Genomic DNA, 14,237 nt, shown 5'->3' on the forward strand with positions numbered 1-14,237 from the left:
CGGTTTTCCAGTGATGAGGACCTTCTACGGGCTTGGGACAGCGAGTGTGCTTTACTCCCTAGTGAAACTTGGCAGAACTGGTTTAAAGATTGGTTTCGGAGGATGGAGAGGTGTATTGAATGTAGAGGAAATTACTTTGAAAAAATTAAATAAACAAAGCTGTATTGCAAAACTTTCCTAGTACCCTTTGTAATTACACTGTTTCTGAATTCAAAAGTTGTCATAATATCACCAAAAATGCACCCACATCTGAAGTCGACCAGGCTAGTAAGGTGGGTTAAGTGCCTGCCTGGCAACCCAAAGTTCGCGGGTTCGAATCCCGCCTTGGGCTTGGATCAAAGTACTGCAAAAACCGTGGGCGGTGCATTATGGCCACAGAAGCCGATGCACCAACAACTACCAAAAAAATAAAAAAACCCACATCTGAATGATTATTGAAAAGATTGATGCTGTTTATCACCTGATTTTGAAAGTAATGTTGGATTGAGTTTATATATATAGCAAAGAAACTAAACATATCCTGTGTACGAATCTCATAACATCCCCGAAGAACTGAGCATGAAAAAAGTAATTAGGGTAAAATGAGAGTAAAGAGGGTGATTTGTGCAAAAATTCTTGTTAAATTTTATGGGGTTCAGAAAAGTTTGTCAACCAGTTGATGACCATAGATGAAATTTGAATATGTTACTGTGTTCCAGAGACAAAGCTGTGGAATATCATTATTATCCTTACCACAAGAAATTTTTACAGATAATATTTATGTATGTGTATATATATATATATATATATATATATATATATATATATATATATATATATATATATATATATATAGTTTGATTGCTTAGATTACTTAAATTTTTGGTATCTATTTTCTATAGGGTATTAAGGTGTATACTGAACAGGAGATTTAGTTAGCGTTTTTAGTCTAACCTATTCCTAGGGGTCTGTGGTGGTGTTCAAATTATATAATATTTATTATATAATTTGATTGCTTAGATTACTTAAATTTTTGGTATCTATTTTCTATAGGGTATTAAGGTGTATACTGAACAGGAGATTTAGTTAGAGTTTTTAGTCTAACCTATTCCTAGGGGTCTGTGGTGGTGTTCAAATTATATAATAAATATTATATAAATTTAAGTAATCTAAGCAATCAAACTAAAATATATCAAGCACGTATAATTGTCCAATTGCCACATGGCAATGACATTAACGTAGCAAGTGACAAATTAAAAACAATATTAGACACTAACTAAAATAATAAAAACACAAAATATATATATATATAGAAGGTTTGATATTTATTGATTAGTTTCAAAAAGGGTAAATCTATTTATGGGTGAATATTATTTTTCCCTATTACTGAAATTTCGTAAGCAATTTAAAGGCAAAATATGGGAAACTCTTCAGAGGAAGTCTCTTACTGCTTGGTAATGCCCTGTTACTTGTGGAAACTCTCAATCAGTGATTTAGATTATGAATTTTGTTATACCCATCCTGTTCTTTTGATGTGGCCCTTTTGTATTATCACATGTTTTCTGTGCTGAAAGATTATTTGAAAGAATGTCACTATAGGTAAAATAATGATGTTATTCATAATACTCCTTGAGTTCATGAAAAAACGAGATGAGGGATTGTTGTAGGAAGTATGTATCCCTTTAGAGATGCTTTGTTGATTACAAGTCTGTTCATTTACACTTTTTCATTCTTTCTATAGTATGCCAGAGACTTTTCTGATACCCCTCATATTTAGATTAAAGAAGGTTAGTTTGCAGATTAGATATTGGGAAATTTTCTTTTAGCTAGGAAATTAGATATTGGGAAATTTTCTTTTAGCTAGGAAATGAGATATTTGGAAATTTTCTTTAAGCTAAATTTGTGGAACTGTTGAACCATTGTAAGAGAATTGAAAGCTTTCTTTGTGAAATAAGTGATAACAAGTCCTGGTAATCCTGACTTCCCTATATTATTTTGTCTTTATTAATACAATAAGATATATTAGTACTTAATGTATAGCATTTATGAATTAAACCTAGTTCTACTATTCTCCATTCAATAATTTGAAATGCACCATCCTCTTTTCATAGAGCTCAAGCTGATGTGTTTAAAGGACCTCCCCTCTTTTTGTTTTTTAGCATAGCAATATCCAGAATATAAAAAAATCCAATTATTTCTTTGCAGTTTGTTCTTTTTATTATTTCCGTGCTACTCATAATGTGCAAATTACATTTTGTTCTGTTCCAACCCCCCCCCCCAGTTTTGAAATATTGTTTATACAGTGTAAGTGAATATTCAGTGTTCTTAAAACAGATTTAAAGTTTCTTATTACCAACAGCAATAATGTGAGTGAAGTCATCTTCTTAGAAAATTATAATAGCATAATAGTCAACTCCCCAGGTTTAGAATTGATGAAGAATTGGTCATTCTGACTTAATTCGACTCCTCTTTCTCACAGTTGTAACATAGTCCATACTTGCAATAACATAGTTTTTCCCCTCTGTGTTTTTCTTTTTGCAAAAAAGTAGTGAAACTGTGTTAAAATCGTTTTTTTTTTAAACATTCTATGAATTTCTTATTTTCGTTATTAAATGTGACTGAAACTATTCTCAGGTGTAACAAAACACCTGAGAATAGTTTCTGTAATTGTCAACTAGCCATAAAAAAAATAAATAAAATTAAAGAAAAAACTTTATTTTGCAGGTTTTTCATTTGCAGTACAGTGCATACGTTACAGCCCGATCCTTTCTCAATTTAAAAATCAATAAAATTAACAAAATAACTTAAACTTCATTAAAAACTAATGTCATTAATGATTTATTTTCAAAGTAAATAAACGCAGGCTGGCCCTCCATTGAGAGATGAATGCAGAGACAGTATGTCAAAACAGGTTGATGGTGAACTGATAAGTAGTGCACCATTACAACATTTATAGAAAACTCAAGTGTTTTATACGTATGGTAAAAAAGCATTAGTGCAGTTCTACCAGTTTTGTGCCATTGAGGTGATTTGTGTGCTGACAAAATTTCAAATATTTAATACACTCATAGTAGAAGCTGTATGATTATGAATAAATTTGATAAATTGTGGACTTTTTAAAAGTTCATAATTTTCAAGATTTGTGGATTTAGTTAAAGTTCACGATTTTCCAGGTATGTGCAATTAGTTAAAATTCCCAATTAAAGTCCAGCTGTGACTTTCTATTGTTAATTCCTAAGACCCAAACATGTTTCCATACAGTAGTGGAAAGCCTGCTGGCTTTAAACAGAATTTAGACATAGCAAGTTACCAACTGAGTTTTCACTAGCCATTAAGTTAAATATTGCTTAACTTTAACTTAAATATAATTGTATGGAAAACCAGTTTGTCATCCAGTGCTACTCAGGGACAGTTTTTCTTGAACCAAACTGAAGAACTGATTTTGCAAAAGCATGTGCATGTACACACCCAGAATTTCCAGTACTTCTTAGTATCATTGAAAATAAAGAGCTGTTTTGCAGCATCAATAATGTCAGTTCTTTCATAATAATGAAAAAAAAAAAAAAACAAATTTATGTACAGTGGTTCCTGGTTGGGGAAACTGACAAGTGCTTGAAATATAATGAATTAGCCAAAGTAATGCTTGACATTTTTAAAAAATTCCATAGCAATGCAGGAGAATATTCAGCCAGGTGAGGGGTCTCTTCCTGGTGAAACTGTGGAGCTTTATAGCCAAGTCACTATAGAATGACATCACTATAGTTTATAGTGATGCCATTGTTATAAAAAAAAATGCACGCCTCCATAGCCAGGTGGGCAGGAGCAGCAGTGCGTAGCACATGCTTCTTGATTAGACCGGGGTTCGAGCCCATGACCACCAAATACGGAGGATGCGGAAAGTTTAGGGAATGACCACCACATATCCCCAGAGCAATATGGCCTAGTTGCTAATGCTCCTAAAAAAACCAAATAACAATAATAAAAATAAAAAAAAAATTTGACTCACTGTTTCCGAAGAGTGCAGTCTGCTACAGTATCTTTCTTGAAGCAATCATAATTAGTTGTCTGACAGAGAATCTGACTAGAAATCCACAGACAGAAATATCCAGAAAAATTGAAAGCATAGTGTACTGATAAATAATTCCATGGCTATATTTTAATATAAGAGGTGTATGTTATCAGTGAAATTTAATTTCTATTACAGTATGGACTTTAAAAACCTATTTTCCAAAAAATATCCTGTTTCCCTCCTGCTTACAGTTACCCCTACCTCCAGCCTTTCAAAAGTTAGTAGCTATGTAATAGATAATTGTAAATACTACATAAACTTTAAAAGCCTTTTTCACCAAGAATTTAAGTACTCTGCATCTTTTATTTCACAGGCTAATGTATTTGATGTCCACTAAATGGATATAATAAGATTAGTTTTTAAATAATTCAAAAATTAATACATATTCTGAGATAATTTAAAAATATTTCTTAATGCTAAAAAACACTCATATCTTTCCTGATGAGAAGTTTTAGTGGCTGGTTAGTAGTAGTTTATATCTATTGCCTTTTCCTTCTATCATTCTAATTGCAGCAGCCCAGCGATACAGTGATCCCATGTATTCAGCAAGATCCTGTGATGAGCCTCTCTACATGCTCTATGATGACTCCCATAGACAGCAGTGTTTATCTTCCAGAGGTTGGTGGTGGCTGTTCATTCTTTCTCTGTCTTCCCAGTTTGCTTCATTCAACCAGACTAACAAACCTATCCTTTTAATGCATTCATACTTTCTATAATCCTATAAACTAATATCTTTAAATGTAAATTTATGCTATTAAAAGAGTTAAGAAAATGTTTTGCTAAATATTAGGAGATTGATTGTAATTTATTACATTAATGATTCCTTAGATAAGAGCTGCTTCAACTCAACAGTATTTAGTGTTGATAATTTCATGATCCTAGATTGATATATAAACTTGCATAAGTATGGTTTCAGTTTCTGGGTCTTGTCTTTCACTTCATCCTGAACATTACACTATCAGGCAATTGTAAATATTCTGTTAAAAAATTTCATATGTAGTGATAATTGAAGTTAAGATATAGATAATGGGGACAATAAGCAAGTATCTGCATTAAAGTGCCTTCTCACTTGGCTGGTGATGTTTGCTTATTTATAGCAGAGTTTGCTTAAAGGCACTTTGCTGTGTTACAGATAGATTAATTTATGCAATAAATATTTACTGGCCTTCTGGTTTGTTAATTTCCATACATAATTTGAAAAACTCTGTGCTGACAAGTGCTGTCCTACGTGGCTGTTACAGGATAACTATGTCATACGGATACTCTTATAAAAATATTCAGATTGGAATGAAACTTTATATAAATATTTAGCTCATGTTCAGTTGAAAATGATTACAGCTGTTATCAGAATTTCCATTCAGACAATTTATTGTACATAAACATTTAGAAACCTTTGAGATAATGAAGCTAATCAGTGCGTGTGTATTTATTTTATTTTTTGGTTGACTAGCTTGTTTAGTTGTTCACCAGGATGGACCCTGCCATTTATGTTGGTAATTTTCATATTGTGATCATTTGTGAAAAATGTTCTTGAGATCATACTTGTCCATTGTGGATTTCATTATTTAAGAAAGATCAAATGGTATGTTTAGAATAATAATAAAAAAAAAAAAAAAACCAGTTTGGCTCTTTTATTCATTGAGTAATCTTTTGATATTTTTTACAAGTAACCAAGTTCTCCAAGGGAAAGATCAATAGTATAGAATTCTTATCTAAAGAAGTATGAAATATTGTTCCTGATAGGAGTGCGACTCTCAAGTGGCAATAGTCTAATGTTAGTGAGCAGACATTTTGGCATAAATAGAGGTTTGAGAGTTTCGCACAAAATAAAATAATGGCTAGTGTTTTAGCAAGTGCTCCAAAAAGTAAAAATTTTTTTATCATTTGCTTTGTTCCCATCTTGTAAAAGATGAATTTGTGATTGGGGGACCAGTTGGCGAAGGAAGTTTCTTTTAGTGGATTTGAGAAATGGTTTTTTGCCTGGACAAATTACAGAACAAGGATGCAGAGAGAACTGTTTTATGCAGTGTCACCAAAGGCTGGTTTGATAATGAGATGAGATTCAATCTTCATGTTACCAAGTTGGTAATGGAATTGGAATCAACTGATAGTATGAAGGTGCAAGTTTTCTTTTTCAGCACCTTAATATAATTAAAAGAGGTTAAAAAGCAGAACAAATCTTCAATGCCAAGGACTTATCCTGAAAGTGGTCAGTGTCAACTAGAACATTACTCAAAGGAATAGGGAACAACACCTGGTTTCAAAGAAACTAAGGATTGTTAATACTCTTATATTCATAGGTCTTACTTATGTTGGTTTACTATCCCTAAGGCTGTTATTGAAAGAGAAAAAAAAATGATGAGCAATATTTGCTATGTTTTTGGCAGCTAATAAAAACTTGGGTCACTTCTCAGCTGTTTATAGACTGGTAAGAATATATCTAAAGGGGGGAAAAATTGGATTTTTAGGATTTTCCTCTTCTTTGATAATGTACCAAGACATGCTCATCTGTATTGATGTCAAACAAGTCAGCAAGTGAGAAAGATTTTTGCATTGACAGCATTAAGAAATTACTGGAGGAAAAAGCACAGTTTACCTTTAATACTCACCCTTTTCCAGCCCCTGATAAAGAAAAGTGTAGGTTATGTTTTCAAAGACTTTCTAGGTGTCTTCACTACCATTGAGGAAGTCAGTACTATTCTATATGATCTCAGAAGAACCTCATCCTGAATCTTTATTTGGATACCATATGTTCCAATAGCACTGTCATCAAGTTTATTTTATTAGTATTTCTTTTCTGTGTAGATCATAAATTCATATTATATTAAAATATTAAACCTTGTGTTTATGTGCTTAACATTTTGTTATATTGATTGTATAAATTACATTGTTTTATTTATTTATTGTCCAAATTAACTGCACATAATTAATATTTTAACATAAATTTATTTATACAAAAAAAACCTTGCAATATCATTGATATATCCTCTTTGTAAAACATCACTGCATGAAATATTCCATGACAGTATATTGGATTTATCAGTTATTTAGAGAGATCTAGGGTCAAATTCTGTCAGACTGAGGAAATTCTTAAAGTCCCTGTTGAGGTTGTAATTAGCATATGTCAGGTAGAGGGAATGGTTTTTAATTTGAGTTATTCCAGCCCATAGAACATACATACCAGCCAATGAATACATGCTTGTACAGACATATCACGTGATTAAAAAAAAAAAACAACGCACATACAGAGTAGAATACCATAGGAACTGGTGCACTATGACTGAAGTGGTCAGTACCAAAATCGCTTAAAACAACTCCAGACAATGCTTGCTTGAGTTGATATATTTACAACTTGTAAGAACCTTCAAGAATGTAATTCCTGTGAATTACTATTGACAAAATGATGTGAGGAAGCAAAGCTCATATAGCATTAGTCAGTAGAGAGGGGGGGGGGAATATCAGAAGTACCAGGCATCATTGCCTGGTATTTCTGATATTTTGTCCACTCTTTTAAATTTGTTCAAACTATGCACTTCCACAAATGTGGAAGTGCATTTGTGGAAATTTATTCCAACAGTCAATTACTCTCTGGCTGAAGGCAAATTTTCGCTCATCTGTTTTGCAACCAAAACAGATGAGCGAAATTTGTCAATTTGTTTCTTTTTCAATTTGTGTCTCCCCCCACCTTTGTGTTAATTATCTGAGGAAGAGTAAAGATTCTGTCAGCATCTAGTTTATTTAACTCTCCTAAAAATTTAAATATTTCAATGAGGTTGATGCCCTGTTTCCAGAACACTTATGGTGAGACTTTTTTGGTAAGAATATCCTTTTGTGCCCCCAAACTAGCATTGTTACTTTCCTGTGCACCCTTTCCAACAGATCTGTGTCATTTCCTGAAATGAAGTTTCTAAACCTGTGTGTAGTAATTGGAGGTCTTACTATATTATCACTCTTATAGTTTGTTAATAAGACATATTGCATTATCTTACTAAACTATTTATATAAAATCTGGGACCCCAAGTAAAGGATCAAAGTACGTTAGCTACATTGTGTTGAAATTCTGGTCTTCAAATTAATCTGTAGAATTTTTGTGATATGATGATCCTCTGTCTTCGTTGAAATCCTCTGATGGGTGTGCAATTTACGTGCTATACAGTGACTCCTGAAGGCTTGGGATTATTGTCTAGAGCAGTGATTCTCAACTTAGAATGAAGTGACACATTTTTAGTTCCTATATGACATTACCAAGCTCAATTTTAATAAATGGTAGTCAACTTTATTACAGTGTTTTTATACCTTTAATGAAGAATTGAACACTGGAATAGGTAAGTAATTGATGGAACACCATGTATAGTGTTCTTTGGTGTACTGCCAGTACATGAACACCACATACTGCTAGAGCATCAAATATATATAAACTTTTATTTTGTTCAACTTTCCAGTAAAAAAAAAAAATTCTTATGGCTGTAAACAAAATAATTCAGATTAAATACATCTTGAGAATTTCTTTTTAAGATAGATAGATAGTATAATATTTTGCTTTTTATATAAAAAGCAAAATTAGTATTTATTGAAATGTAAACAAGCATTCATTTTTGGCAAGATATTTTGTGCCATACTTGGGCAATGTTTGTAGAAAGACAGTTGAAAAACACTGCAGTAGGGTTTTTTTTTGTAAATATAGCATTTTTAACTTTTAAGATGAGTGTCTGAAGTGACAAAGTTTAAAAGCACTATTTTAGAGGATAGTTAGTACTGTTAATTTATCCTGTGTCTTGCTAACTTGTTTTGTCACCCAAACTAATAAACTTATTAAGTTCAGTTAATTGCAAGGTTTATGTTGACACAAGCTCATACTTGCATAATCCTAAATCTTATTTTTTTTCAGTTTTAATATTATTTTAAATTGTTTCTGGTAACGTAAACAGCAAATTCTAGATAACTGTTTGTTACACCAACATGTTAGGCAACAAGAGAAAGCAATACACTTGATGTGATTATCAGCAGCAACCCTTTGTGCATTAAGAATCAGCAGGTAGAAAATCCACTAGGTGGCAGTGATCATAGTGTATTGATGAGGGATTTACTTAAAGATTTACAACTATCAAGGGCAAAGCGAAGGTTTTTTGTGAGGTGACTGCAGTGGTCTTGGACAGTTTTTAAATTCTATGCAGTGGAACCAACGGAAACATTCAGGGATGTAATTGTAGAAGCTATTAAGCTTTTTTATACCCATTAAGAAAGCCGACCGGGCTAGCCGAGTGGGTAAAGTACCTGCCCGGCAACCCAAAGGTCGCGGGTTCGATTCCCGCCTCGGGCTTGGATCAAAGTACTGCAAAAACCTTGGGAGGTGCAATATGGCCACAGAAGCCGATGCGCCAACAACTACCAAATCAAAATCAACCCATTAAGAAATAGCATTCAAGGCTTAGAACTAAATGGATGCCAGGTGTACTTATGAGACTCATGGCAGAGAAGAAGAATGCGTGGTATGCATATAAATTATCAGGTAATATTGAAGCCTACAGTAGATATAAACTTGATTGCAATCAAGTCACAAAGGAGGCTAGGCAAGCTAAGGCAGATTATGAGAATCTCTGGCAAAGAATGCAAAACTATCAGAAATGTGCTTTTGCTTTTCATCAGTTTAATTTAATTATTGTTTAATAACTAAATAAATGAAATGATGTTTATCAAACAATAAATTAATAAAAAGTTAATTTATAATAACTGATATTTGAATTAAATATATTAATTAAACCATAATCAATTTATAAGATAAAACAGGTAATTTAATAATTTATTTTAGGTTTTATAATAACTGCTTTAGATAATAGCAGTTGTAGTCATTTTTTAAAATAAATTATAAATTGAGATATTCTGTGTCTACTTAAACTCATTTTGGTACCTGTGGCTGAGTCCTTGTTAAGCATATCCCAAGTGTGTATACCTTTGATTATCAGGAACTGTTATTCTGTGTCAGATTTTGGTAAACTACTGGAGTCTTACGGCTATCACTATTGTTAAATAAAAGCCTTGTGGCTGTCAATTTCAGTAAACTAACTAATGCAATGTTCTTTTGCAACTTCAATATTATGTCTTGGAATTTTTTTGTCTGATATGGTTGATAGACATGTTGGATAAACTTGAATGTTTGATGCCCAATGTTCTTTGCTGAGCCACATTTTTAATGTAGATTTCAATAATTTCTTAATTGCTGGAACATACATTAAATTGTGATTTAAGAATTAGCATTATATGATTGAAGAAAGCAAGCTTATAATACCATCAGCCAAAAAAAAAAACCAAAAAAAAAAACCCCTTCTCTTTTCATCCATCCATTCACTCCAGAAGTTTGTTTAGTTCAGCCTTGAATTTATTTAAGCTGTCAACTTCTACAACGACAGATTGAACTTCTTCCAGCAATCAACCACCCGCTGGCTAAAGCCAGATTTCCACACACCTATTCTACAACTGTCTTTCCTCAATTTGAATTTGTCCCCTCAGGCAATTAATCTGGGCAAGAGGAAGAATCTCATCAGCATTGAGCTTTCTCAAACCATTCAAGACCCTATACACCTCAATCAAATTACTTCGCAGGTGCTTAGTCTCCAGACTAGGCAAATTTATAGACCTTAAGCCTTTCTTCATAAGAGCAACACTTTGTTCCTCTCACCAATCTCGCTGCCCTTCTCTGTACTCGTTCCAGCAGCTCTACATGCTTCCTGAAATGAGGCCTCCAAACCTTTATACAGTACTCTAGGTGTGCTTGACCATTGCCTTATACAAGGAGATAATCAATTTATCCCTGCTAGCAAAATTCCTGTATGTATGTCATTGACAAGACTCCATGAGCTACTCTTGCAGCTTGTCTGCACTGCTCACAAAACTTCATATCTGATTGCACAATTACCCCAGATCTTTTTCATTCTCCACTTCCCCGAATATAGTACCGAAAAGTTGGTACGTTACTCTGGGGTTACTGCTACCCATATACAGCACTTTGATTTTGTCATCATTAAAACTTTAGTTGCCACCTCTCAGCCCATCTGCTCAACTTTGCTAGATCCTGTTGCAGTAGTGTACTGTCAGTGTCATTAACAACCCTGCCAATCTTTGTATTGTCTGCAAACTTTTGGACATTAAGCCTGATATATACCGTCATCAGTATCATTAATAAATATAGAAAGCAACAATGGGCCCAACACCAAAAACTCTGGGAGACTCCACTAATTACTTTAGACCACGAAGAGCAGTGTCCACTAATTACCACCCCGTCTTCTCCCACTCAACCATCCCTTTATCCATAGAAGCAATTTACCCATAATACCATATTGTCCCAATTTACAGTAGTCTTCCAGGTAAGATGATCCCTTCATTCCCCTCACCAATCTTGTTGCCCTTCTCTGTACATACTCTAGCAAATCCTACATCCTTCCTAAAATGAGGCCTCCAGACCTGCACGCAGTACTCAAGGTGTGGCCTGACCATTGCCTTATACAGAGGGACAATCACCTCCTTTTTCCTGCTACAAAATTCCTGTATATCATTGACAGCACCCCATGACCTGCCCTGGCAACCTGTCTGCATTGCTCAGAAAACTTCATATCTGACTGCACAATTACTGCCAGGTCTTTTTCATTTTCTACCTCTGGGGTAGAAAATGAAATACAAAAAAAAGAAAATGAAATGAAATAGAAAATGAAATGAAAATGAAACGTACCAACTGTGTAGTACCACACAGTTGGTGCGTTTCTCTGGGGGTTACTTCTACCCATATGCAGTACTTTGCATTTGTCAATGTTAAACTTCAGTTGCCACTTCTCAGCCCATCTGCCCAAATTTTCTAGAACCTTTGTATCATCTGCAAACTTCGATAATAAGTCTGATATACCTTCATCAATATTATTGATAAATATACAAAACAACAGTGGACACAACACCAAATCCTGTGGGACTCCACTAATAACATTAGTCCACGAAGAGCAGCACCCATTGATTACCTCCCTCTGTCTTCTCCCACTCAACCATCCTTTTATCCATTGTAGCCACTTACCCTTAATACCATTCTGCTCCAATTTGTACAGTAGTCTTCATGCGCAACAGTGTCAAAAGCTTTCCTGAAATCCAAGTATATGATATCAAAATTATTTTTTGCATCCAGTTCCTTTGTAACCACATCATAATATCGTATCAAATTTGTCAGACAAGACTTTCCGTTAACAAACCCATGCTGTGTCTGAATTATTGCTGCAGTCTAGTCTAGATGATCCTGCAGTGCATCTTTAACCAGTGACTCCATTATTTTCCCCTGAACAGAAGTTAAACTAAGTGGTCTGTAATTACTCGTGTCACCCTTCGATCCCCCTTTGTGAATTTGGGATACATTTGCACATCTCCAGTCCGTGGGAACCTCCCCTGAGTCCAAGTACGCTCTCATAATTATGGCTAAGGGTTTGCTTAGTTTCGTTGCCACCTCCTTTAATATAACTGGATAGATCCCATCCACCCCAGGTGCCTTTCTTATGTTTAACTTCAACAATTTCTCCTCCACTTTGTTCTGAGTTATTACAAAATCATTAAGCACCATGTTACAATTTGATAACCTTGTGACATTTTCACACCTTAATAACTCCTCGTGTGAATGTACATGCAAAATATTCATTCAGTTTGTGTTTGCTATCTGAGCAGGATCATCAACAGTCGAATTATCGATATCAATTGGACGAATCAGATTCATCCCCTTCCTTTTAGAGTTTATATAAGTAAAGAAATCCATGCTGTTTTTCTTAGCATCCTTTGCCAAAGATTTCTCATAATCTGCCTTTGCCTGCCTAACCTCCTTTGTGACTTGATTACAGACTAGCTTATGTATATCATAGGCTTCTGTGTCACCTGATAATTTATATGCATCCCATGCATTTTTCTTCTCTGCCAAGAGTCTCATTAGTTCATTTGACAACCATTTAGGCCTAAACCTTGAACAATATTTCTTAATAGGTATGAAATGTTTAGTAGCTTCCACTATTAATTCCTTGAATGCTTCCCACTTAGAATTTGCTGTTGGTAACATCATCAGCTGGTCCCACTGTACAGAATTTAAGAACTGTCTGTGACCACTATAGTCGCCTTTGCGGAAGCAAAAACCCCTTCCTTTACCCCTGATGGTAATGATATCTTTAAGTAAATCCCACATCAGTGCGCTGTGATCACTGCCACCTAATGGTTCCTTTATCTGCAAATTCTTAATACACGAATGATCACTGCTGATAACCAGATCAAGAGTATTACACTCTCTGGTTGCCTTTTGAACATGCTGCTGCAGAAAACAATCATCCAATAAATCCACAAAAGTCTTACTAGTGTGCGAGTGACCAATCCATAACTTCCAGTCTATATCTGGGAAGTTAAAATCCCCCATTATAATTGTTCATTGTACTCATTCGAGTCATTAGTATTACTCCCTCTGACTGCTTCTCTATCATGCTGCTGTAGAAAACAATCATCCTAATCCACAAAAGCCTTGCTGCTGTGTGTCTGACCAACTCACAAGTTCCAGTAAATATGTAGGAAGTTCTTCCCAATTATAAGACAATCTGAGTTTTTACTGGCCCACTCTTTCTCTCTACAGTTTTTCATTATACTTATCAGAGTCAATTGGCTTATAACACACTCCTACTCTCAATTTTGCTTTTCCTGTGGTTATGTCATATCAAACTGACTCAACACTGTCCACCCATGTCAACTGGATGCACTTTCTTAGATTTTGTGTTTCTTAACTAAAGGCATAACCTATCCTCCCTTCCTGTTCTGTCTATCCTTTCTGTACACATTGTACTCCCCAAATTCCAATTCTCTATTCCTTATATATGTGTGACACCACATCTCGGATATCCCAACAATATCTGCCTTTGAAGTTTTGACTAGTACTTCAAATTCATGAAATTTGTTTGTTAAACTCCTGGCATTGGTGTGCATGCAAGTATACATGCACCTGTTCTTATTCTTAGCTACCCTATCACAGCCCATGTTTTTACTTTTTCTGCGATGATTCCCAGCAGTCCCTGAAACCCCCAGCATCTTGTTTTCCTGGTTGCTGCTCATTCCAATAGAAACAGTTCAAGAATCACTTTCACCTCTGACAGTGGCTATTGATAATTAATTAATCAGTGTATCCTCTCCCCAAACT

At 34.4% G+C, this 14,237-nt stretch overlaps 1 protein-coding gene across 6 annotated transcripts in view; it reads left to right on the plus strand.

Annotated features, from left to right (window-relative positions):
* LOC150088181 (rho guanine nucleotide exchange factor 10-like protein) overlaps positions 1-14,237 on the plus strand; it is a 465,691-nt gene that overhangs the window by 76,037 nt on the left and 375,417 nt on the right. For 4 of the 6 annotated variants that reach the window (XM_090369366.1, XM_090369362.1, XM_090369363.1 and 1 more), the window contains exon 3: positions 4,562-4,666. The exons of 1 other annotated variant lie outside the window; for it this stretch is intronic. In XM_090369366.1, the coding sequence (XP_090225492.1) occupies positions 4,562-4,666 (105 nt within the window). The remainder of the gene's footprint in view (positions 1-4,561; positions 4,667-14,237) is intronic. One more of the 6 variants, XM_090369365.1, reaches the window with a different exon arrangement.

Source organism: Mastigoproctus giganteus, chromosome 3 (assembly GCF_048544385.1).
Source record: "Mastigoproctus giganteus isolate SK-2022 chromosome 3, ASM4854438v1, whole genome shotgun sequence".
Lineage (NCBI taxonomy): Eukaryota > Metazoa > Arthropoda > Arachnida > Uropygi > Thelyphonidae > Mastigoproctus > Mastigoproctus giganteus.